The sequence below is a fragment of the Carassius carassius genome, chromosome 3 (genome assembly GCF_963082965.1).
Source record: "Carassius carassius chromosome 3, fCarCar2.1, whole genome shotgun sequence".
Taxonomy (NCBI): Eukaryota; Metazoa; Chordata; class Actinopteri; order Cypriniformes; family Cyprinidae; genus Carassius; species Carassius carassius.
In genome coordinates, this window is record NC_081757.1 from 475,954 (window position 1) to 485,801 (window position 9,848).

The 9,848-nt window shown below is 37.9% G+C and overlaps 1 protein-coding gene across 1 annotated transcript; it reads left to right on the forward strand.

The window, feature by feature from the left end:
• The first annotated feature begins 2,239 nt into the window (after positions 1-2,239).
• On the forward strand, positions 2,240-9,473 carry LOC132113452 (fucolectin-like). The gene is made up of 5 exons (XM_059521217.1): positions 2,240-2,604; positions 2,684-2,829; positions 8,374-8,653; positions 9,142-9,281; positions 9,373-9,473. The coding sequence occupies exons 2-5, from the start codon at positions 2,742-2,744 to the stop codon at positions 9,399-9,401; spliced, it is 537 nt and encodes a 178-aa protein (XP_059377200.1). The 5' UTR covers positions 2,240-2,604; positions 2,684-2,741; the 3' UTR covers positions 9,402-9,473.
• Positions 9,474-9,848: the final 375 nt, after the last annotated feature.

The window sequence follows — 9,848 nt, forward strand, 5'->3', positions numbered from 1 at the left end:
TGCTGTGTCATGTTTTTTGGGTAAACTGTGATGCATTTTTATTTTATTAGTTATCTGGTGAAAAGAAAGTTCAAAAGAACATAATGCATTTATATATGTAAGTGTGAAGATCTTATATGAATGTGAACTTGTCTTCACAGGTTTTTTTTTTTAGTAATCTTTACCGTAAAACTTTACCAAACAAATTTTATGATAGATGCTCATTTGTGTATGGAAATAGAAAGTCTGTATTTGTCAACAACAACTGATAGCGATTTACATGTATGTTTCCTCGTCCAACTTTAGTTTACAATATTTTTCTTGTTGCAGATTATGATGTCATTGTTATTATGTCTATTTTATGTTTCCATTATGATTTAGATTTAGGGCTGCATGATAGTGATGTCACATTTGCACCAAAGCATCACAGCTTGTGTCGAGAATGACAGATGAAGCCTTGATTCGAAGATTGTGTTGTTAATGTTAAAAAATCAAGGGACCAAAGAGAAATAAAGCTACTGTATACTTTCTGTCCAGTCACGTACACAATTCACTTTGCGTGTCAAAATGTTCGATCCCCCAGATCTTACTTTACAAATATTTTTAATTCTGATTTATTCAGTTGCATTCTACATACCCTGTCATTCAAGTGATATGAAGAATACAAAGTATTTCAGTAAAATTAAATATTCGACATATGCAATTCATATGTGTACATTATTCCTCCATTACATCATATTTATATTTGTTCTGGTTTTAAATTGTGTCGTTAAATGGGTGAATTAATTTATCAGAGACAGTAATTCAACAAACAAACACACACACACACACACACACACACACACACACACACACACACTTGTTAGGCTTTTATTTGTGCACCTAACTTGAATCAGTCAATGGAATGTGTGATAAATGCTTCGTCCTACGGATGGAGATTTACTATTGATTACAGAACTGGTGTTATGAACGCTAGGGGTCAGTCGTAACAGGAAAAAGAAGAGAGTCTCTAAACCAGAGAGATGTTGAATAAGAATTTATTGACAAGTTGGGGTTAAGCGTCAGAGGCAGACAAGGCCAAAGTAACAAACAAAAATCCTCTTTTTTTTAACACTTTACACTTCCTAAATCAAAATTAAAGAAGACAACAAAAATACAGATTCAACTTACCTGACTCTTTAAAACAAAAACAATGTGAAAAGTGACATCAAAATAAAATGGCATTTAACCCCCTTCATCCCTCAACTTAAAAAAAAAAAAAAAAACGATTTACAAAATATTTACAAGAGATTTATACAAGTTAACAACCAACAATTTTCAATCTGAATCCAAAATCGTAGTCAATCGGGCTTGGGTCAAGTTAACAAGGAATATCACAGAATGGAGGCAAAAAAAAACCCCACTATGACAGAATCATCACAGAACACAATCGCACTCACAGTCTCATACACCAACACACTATCTCGCTGGTAAGAGACTCAAAGAATTAAACAAACAACGAAAGCAAGGCACAAAGGCAATCTACAGAGTCATAGGCAATGGCACAATAATGGCCTTGATTAAGATTTTGGGGCAGTCCTTATATCAAGGTCAGGTGAAGAGGAGAACCAATCGCAGCCTCCAACAAATTATCAAATCAAATGACTTGGGCTCATAACAACTGGTGTTGTGCCGAATTCTGTACCCTGCCAGATTATGCATCCTCTAGTTTTGGTAGGATTAGGAGTAGATGTGGGGGAGGGGTTAGGGGTTAGGGGTGGGATTAGGCATTCTGGTATTGATTTCAATGAGGGAATGCATTTCTGACAGGGGTGCAGAATTTGGCACAACACCAGCTTTGCTTGGCTGACAAGATGTGTGACAAGTGGATGCGATTGATCGTGCAGCACTATTTAGATTAAAGTTTTTTTTGCAACAATATCAAAGGGAATTGAATTAAAAATGTAACAAATAATAATAATAAATAAATGCAAATATTGACTGATTTCACAAAACCTGATTCTACTCACAAATCTCCTTTCCACAGGGTTTTTATTGATTGAGGGAATGGCAAATGGAAAAGAAGGCAAGACGCATTCGTTTTATTTAAACCTTTGTGATTTTTTTGTCTGTTTGAATTTTCAAATATAAAAGTTCTTAGAAATGTTAAAGTACTTAGTAATTACATTATCTGACTAGCTGGATTCGTTCTTTTGCCTGTTCGTTTCAAAAATCTCTGCCATTTTTACACCCTTAATTTCTGACATTGCTTATGATAAGTAATGAAGATTACTTTGAGAAGATGCTTTAAAAATCCCCTTTGAGATCTAATGCCTGATGTGAATAAAATGATGGTGACTTGTTACTGGCCTTTATTCTTGAAACATTTTCAGAGAACGCAGCACTTTGGGGAAAAACTAGTGAGTCATCAGATTATGGATTCTGGCTACCTACTCATGCTATTGATGGATTGTTAAACACCTGGGCCCACACCAAATTAGAGACTGACCCCTGGTGGAGAGTGGACCTACTGAAAGTCTACAGAGTGAACAGAGTCACCATCACCAATAGATATAACTATGCTTCTAGGATTAATGGGGCAGTGATTCGTATTGGAAACTTTCTGGACGTTTACAGCAACACCATGTGGGGATTTATTTCACTTGTTTTAGCCTAGCACTGCAGATTGACACAAACCAATAACAAACAATATTTCTGTCTGTAGATGCGGTGTGATTTCTACTCTTGCGGACAATGCCACAGCCACTTTCTCATGCGGTGGGATGGTGGGACGTTACGTGGTTATTCACCTTCCCGGAGACGAAAAGTTTCTTACCCTTGCTGAAGTTGGAGTCTACGGGTATTTGGCAGGTAATATATTATTGTATATATATATATATATATGACTGATGGCAGAAGGTCTGGGACCGCCCAAGAGGTCATATGATTGACAGGTATAACAGACTGGTGTGTAAAACACTTGGACATATTTTAAAGATTAAATGCTGCGAACTTTAAATATTTCACAGATTTTGAAAATCCAGTCTTTAGTTGTAAACATGACGGCTTTTTTCCTACATGATGGGGTTTGGCATCACTGAGTACTTGTTTCCAGGCAGAATGTGGCAGAACACGACACACGTCTCTCGCAAATCCTGTATAATTCAACCAATTCGATGTCAACTTCAAAACTCCTGAAGTGTTTCCCGCTAAGTGTGCTTTATGCATCAGACGTTCAGCCAAAGGCCATGGGCATGATGTCTGAGGCTGATACTACCTACTCCCATACATTATATTCAGTTAATAGAAAATCGTATCAAATTGCTGTATCATTCATCAGATAAGCATAAGAAACACTGGATGCTCAACATATGTATTACAAATGACAAAGTCATCATTCTGAAATCTGAAAACAAATGTATGCTTTGTATACATATATACATTAATTCATCTTATACAATTGATATATGTACCAGATATATGTTCATATTTAATATTTCCTGCGTAATTACATAAATAAATAAAGTCATACCGGTAATATGCGTGGGAATATTAGGTATATATGTGGACATCAATATAGCAAAAATAATTCACACTGTACAACAATGATTGTTTTTGCATTATTATTATATATATATATATATTTTTTTGGGCTAGGTGTATACGTTAATAAAACGCATTCAAATTTTTTAAATTCAAATTTTGTTCTGAAAGTCAAAGTCTCACCTGACTGAAATGGTGCTTTACATTTCCGGTCTCTGTTTCAAGACAGATTTACATATTTTCAGAGTTATTTAGATTTACATATTTTCAGAGTTATTTAGATTTACATATTTTCAGAGTTATAATTGTGTCAGAATAAATAATGCTTGACAATTTTAGATAACTTTGATAGAAAGGGATGTAATGGATTATAATCAACAACAAAAAATATTCAAACTGTCAATACTTAGCCAGGCAACCCTTAGCCTTAATGTCTGTAGTCTTCTGGGCATGCTGTCATCCAGGTTTATGCAATCCTGATTTTATTTTTTCCCCAGACTCAGTCATAATATTTTTTGGTCCCAAATTTGTATTGTTTTACTAGTTGTGGCTTTGGAATATGAATCACAGCACGTTTCAATAATAAAAAAAAAAATCATGAAATTATATCTGGTCTCTGAATAATTTTTAGTTTGACTGTATGTCCTTTGGTTGTTTTCACACTTAATTATGCCCATTAAATGTGTTTTACAAGTTTGTGTTATTTCAACTGTCCTTTTTTAATTTACATTTTTTACTTTTTAATTTAAAGGGGCTGTAAGTAGGAATTACTCCCATCTAGTGGTGAAATTGTATTTTGCATTCAAACTAATTAAATCTACGGTAGGCGATATGTACCAAAAAGCTTTGACAGGATGTCTTCTAATAGCACTTCGTTTTGGCGACGATGTTTTCTTCTCCTGTGGCGCGGCATATGTATGGTCCATAATAAGAATGCAATCCAGACTTTTAAACTTGCCGGTGCAGTTTCAAGCGCCTCTCACTGCTCTGCACCTGCGTTTCTGGCTCTGACCGAAAATGCGTTGTGGAAACACGTTGGCTTAGTACTTTTTGTCCCTCAATGCTATTATAGTTTTGCAAGATGGCGGAACTACATGGAAGCCTCCGTCGACCTTCCCGTCCCATGTATATAAAGATAATAAATTCTTCATTTACGAGGATTAGTTTAAACATTGGCATAGGTATTTGTACACCATTGAGGGCATATTTATGAATAAAAATATTGATTTTAGATAATAAAATACCTAAAATTAATCTTTAATTTAATGGGGCAGCTGTGGCCTAATGGTTAGAGAGTTGGACTTGTAACCTGATGGTTGCAGGTTCGAGTCTCGGTGCTGGCAGGAGTTGTAGGAGGGGGGAGTAAATGAAAAGTGCTCTCTTCCACCTTCAATACCCATGGCTGAAGTGCCCTTGAGCAAGGCATTGAACCCCCAGTTGCTCTCCGGGTGCTGGATCCATAGCTGCGCACTGCTCCCTTCACTTCTCACTGCTGTGTGTGTGTGCACTTGGATGGGTTAAATACAGAGCATCTGAGCATGGGTTACCATACTTTGCAAATGTCTTGACTTTTTTTTATTAGAGCGGCTCCATTGCAGTGGCTTAGTACAGTGATCACATGCTTTGCTGTAATAATGCAGGAAACCACTCGTTAAAAATCTCCTAACTGTGATATTTTCAGAAATAGATATCAGAAATAGAAATAAACGTGCTGCGATTTATATTCCAAAGCTACTCATATAATGAAAAAAACACTCAAGCAAACAAAACACTCGACAAGGGCCTGTCATAGTTTAACCTTTGTATGGTGTTTGGGTCTGTGGGACCCATTTTCATTTTTTATCTAAATAAATATTATACTATAAATGATTTTTTTCAAACTCAGTTTAACACGGTTCATAGATCATGAAGAAGAAGGCGGGAGCCCGCAAACATTTAAACATAACTTTAATAACAAATGTAACAACACAAAACTAAAAATAACACGCACAAACAGAACCAAAACATCATAAATAGTCCAGCCCTGGTCCTCTCTCATCTTTCACTGTTGTCACTCCTCCTTTTATCCTTCCGGAGCTCCTCCGTGGGACTCAAGACCAGTGAATGGCGCAGGTGTCATCATATCATTTGCTCCACTGGCCTCGCTCCATTCCCACAGCTCTCGGCCCCGCCACTCTCGTCACACTCAGACTCATTGGAGTCTGAGTGCAAACATGGTACATGTGGATTTCTTTGAGCGTAAATGCAGAGTAACACCATTGAAACCTGTGACCATCCCTCATTTGGATCTCACAGTGGCTGTCTTAGCTGTTTAGGCTGACGTCATGCTGAAGAAGGAGTTGCAAATTCCATAGGAAGATTCAGTCTTTTGGACTGATGGCACAACTGGCCTCAATTACATTAAGAATGAGGACAAAAGGTTTCATACATTTGCCGCTAACAGAGTGTCTTACATAACAGACACAACACAACCTCAAAATCCTGCAGATTATATGTGGGTTGAAAGTGGAATATTCAATAAGCAAATAATAATGGTCCCAGTTTTCCCAGTGATATACAGTTCCCCACAATTGATTTGACTTTGACTGACGATGACCCAGAAGCAAAAAAAAGGAGTTAAAGGTAAATGCTGTGGTCTTGCAGAATGGACAAAATGCTACAAGTCAACTTCTCCATTACTTCTCAGAATGGAAACGTCTGAAAGTTGCAATTGCCTGGGTTTTGAAACTACAGAAACTTCTTTTGAAGCTGAGCCATATACGAAATGAGTTGTTTTTGGAGCAGATTGACAGTTTTGCTGTAAACCGTTAATGCAAAACTGCAGGAATTTAAAGCCTCTCTGGACAAAGTTTCACTGTGAAAGATCTGTATAAGGCTGAGATTAGCATCATTTGTTTCAGCCAACAGGAACAATTTCAAGAAGAAAATGCTGAGCTCAAGGATGGAAGTATTTTTGTTAAAAGAAACCGTTCTGTCTATAATTTGAACCCCATGTTGCATGGTGGACTGCAGCTAGTGGGAGGAAGACTTGGTAAATCAGATATGCCACGTGAAAGTAAACATCCCATCTTGTTATCGAAAGATCAGCATGTGTGTCACATTTCAATTGGGTCATTGTGGCAGAAATCGGATACTTTCCAAGCTCCAGTGCAAGTACTGGATAACAAATGCCAACTCTGTTGCAAGGAAGATCATTTCCATGTGTGTCATCTTTAGACGTTATAGGGGGAAAGTTAGGTGAACGGCAGATGGCAGACTTTCCAGTGGAAAGGATCACCCCTGATTTACCAACTTTTACTAATGTACAGTACAGCTCCTGCCAATTCTCTCAGGGTGGCAGATGTTTGCTTGATTAATGAGGATAGGATAGGACCCATTCAACTGATAAATTAAATGATCTTGGGATGGAAGTCAATGAGAGCACTCGGGGTGATTCTCAGTCTGACAGAAATCACCCAGAAAGGGGTGGTACTACATAAAACGCGTCTCGACACTGATTGGACAAATTAGAGGCACAACAAACAGTCTAGAATAGTGAAAGGTAGCGTAACTCTGTGGTTGAATGTGAAAGAAAAAAAATCCCTCCGTTTCGTTCCTTGATGGTGCTTTGCCCAATCCCCCTAATGGAGAAATCACCCCCTACACACATAGCAGTGAACACACACACACACACACACACACCCTGTGAATACACACCCAGAGCAGTGGGCATCATTTATGCTGCGGCGCCCAGGGAGCAGTTGGGGGTTCAGTGCTTTGCTCAAGAGCACCTCAGTCGTGGTATTGCCAGCCCAACACTCGAACCCACAACCCTAGGGTTAGGAGTCGAACTCTCTGCCTTGGGTAGGTTTGTCTGTCATCATGGACCGGTTTCTCACATGAGTTCTGATAATGGAATGAATTTCATTGGCACTGAGTGGGAGCTAAGAGAGGCAATCATTGCATTAAACAATGAAAAGATTAAAGGGCTTTACTGCAGAAGGGAGTTTTAATCCACCTTCATGCTCTCATTATGGAGGAGTATGGCAGCATATAATTCAAATGATTAAACAAATTCTATGTGCAGTCTTTCAACTGCAATCAGCAAATAACTTTACATCTGAGGTGTTTAAAGACTCCATTTGTCTATTCATTATTTCTAAAGAAACACAAAAATGCAGTTTTTGTAAAAATAGTCTAACAATTGCGTCAAAACCTGCGACTCTATGTCGCACAGTAGAGAAATTACCGTATGGACAGAAGGAGAAGCTCGCAGGAAAGATTTCTCTTGGCACAGAGATTAGAAGACTTACAATTGTCAGACAGGTTGCTCATGTGACATTTACGTCATCAAGCTTAGTTTGAGTCGCTCGACCCCCAGGAAGTGCGTGCTTCTAATTGACTTCAATTGTCTCCATTGAATCCAAAGGGGTTGCTATGTCCATTTCTTATACTGTCTATGTTGTGAACGCGCTTCACAGCAGCAAGCGTGTGAGGCATTCTTCTTCTTCTGCTTTATGGCAGATCGCAGACTTATAAGTGCATTACCGCCACCTATCTCTCAAGTGGACCATTGACACTCTATCTTCAATCTCAGTTAGGAGTGTCAATGGTCCAACGGCAGTGGCTTACTGGAAAGCCAAAACATCTCCACAATTCTGTGTGTGTTCCTGTGGCTCAAGTGGTAGAGCATTGCGTTAGCAGTGCAAGGTTGTGGGTTAGATTCCCAGGGAACACATGTTAGGTAAAAACTGTTGGCCTGAATGCACTGTTAGTCGCTTTGGATAAAAGTGTCTGCTAAATGTGTACTTTGTAATTCAGATTTTTTCATTTTTTTTAAATTCACATTTGTGCATAAACATGGATCACAAAAGGTTTTTATTAATTTCCCAGGAAATCGTGCAGTAGGAGCAGCCGTAATACAGTCTTCGACATTTGCGGACTGGTTTGCTGAAAAGGCCATTGACAGTAATCGCGGCTTCCAGCAGTTGAATACAACATGCACCTCAACCCTTAATGAGTCTAACCCATGGTGGAGGCTGGATCTGCTTGACGTTTATCGAGTTAGTGAAGTGGTCATCACTAACAGAAATGACAGCTATGCAGAACAAATAAACGGAGCGGAAATTCGGATTGGAAACTCTTTGGAGAACAACGGCAGCAACAATCCTATGTGAGAAACTTGAGCTTGAAAGAATGTGAGATATCAAGGACAAATGTGAAGGATTATGTGACAGTGTTCTCTAATTCTCTCTCTCTGTCTATAGATGTGCTGTTATTTCTACATTTTCTAGAAAATGTAGCAGTACTTGGTGCTGCTATACAGTCATCAACATCTGGGGGCTGGATTGCTGAAAATGCCATCGATCGAGGTCTCCAGCAGTTGTATATAAGATGTTCCTCAACACTCAGACAGACTAACCCATGGTGGAGGTTGGATCTGTATGATATTTACAGTGTTAACAGAGTGGTCATTACTAACAAAAAAGACTGCTGTGCAGAACAAATAAATGGAGCTGAGATTCGCATTGGAAACTCTTTGGAGAGCAACAGCAACAACAGTCCCATGTGAGGAAATTGGTTCAAAGAGCACTAGACATCGAGCACAAATATACGATACGAGAGTATTTTTACATCTCTCATGTGCTTCTCTCTCTCTAGATGTGCTGTTATTCCTGCTATTCCAGCAGGTGAGTCCTACAGCTACTCGTGTAGTGGGATGGAGGGACGTTACGTGAACCTAATCATTCCTGGAGACATGAAGACACTCACTCTGTGTGAGGTGAAGGTCTATGGAGAAGGTAAACCGTTAATGCTGTTATTTACTAATATTTCAGTGTTAAATTAAGTAGTTTTTTTAATGAATATTCATATATGAATGTGTTTGTTTAGGTCCTTGTTTAAAAAAAAAACATTTGTAAAAATTCAATTTAAATCCAGCAATGATTTGACCGACCCTACAATGAGAGAAAATTTTCTGAAACAGGTGAGAGAAAGAAGTAAGGAAAATGGATACTCTTGAAATCAACACTGCCTTTAATTCACTGCATTCATATTCATTGAAGACTATTTTCATTCTAATTACACTGACTGAAATTTCTTCATGTTTAAAATGTGAATACTTTTAAAGCACTTCTGCTTACTTCCCTGTAGAATTATCTTGTGTAATTATGTATTGTCAGTAAATAAAGATAGAAATAAATATAATTAAACTTAACATGACAGTTTTTTGGATATTCACTGCCAAATATTAAATTTTTATGTTTAATATCTATAAATTGTCATTTTAATTGTTTTGATGTTCTTGTTTTAGTACATTTCCTGCCATAAAATGTTGTTGTACTTTTGTTGCTGTAGTAAGATCTAAG

What these genes read in the sequence shown, in the direction of transcription:
- LOC132113452 (XM_059521217.1), top strand. Translation starts at nt 2,742, where the DNA reads ATGGTGGGACGTTACGTGGTTATTCACCTTCCCGGAGACGAAAAGTTT. An exon ending in AGTCTACGGGTATTTGGCAG is followed by an intron (nt 2,830 to 8,373) that starts GTAATATATTAT and finishes TTAATTTCCCAG; the next exon opens with GAAATCGTGCAGTAGGAGCA. An exon ending in GGTGAAGGTCTATGGAGAAG is followed by an intron (nt 9,282 to 9,372) that starts GTAAACCGTTAA and finishes GTGTTTGTTTAG; the next exon opens with GTCCTTGTTTAAAAAAAAAA.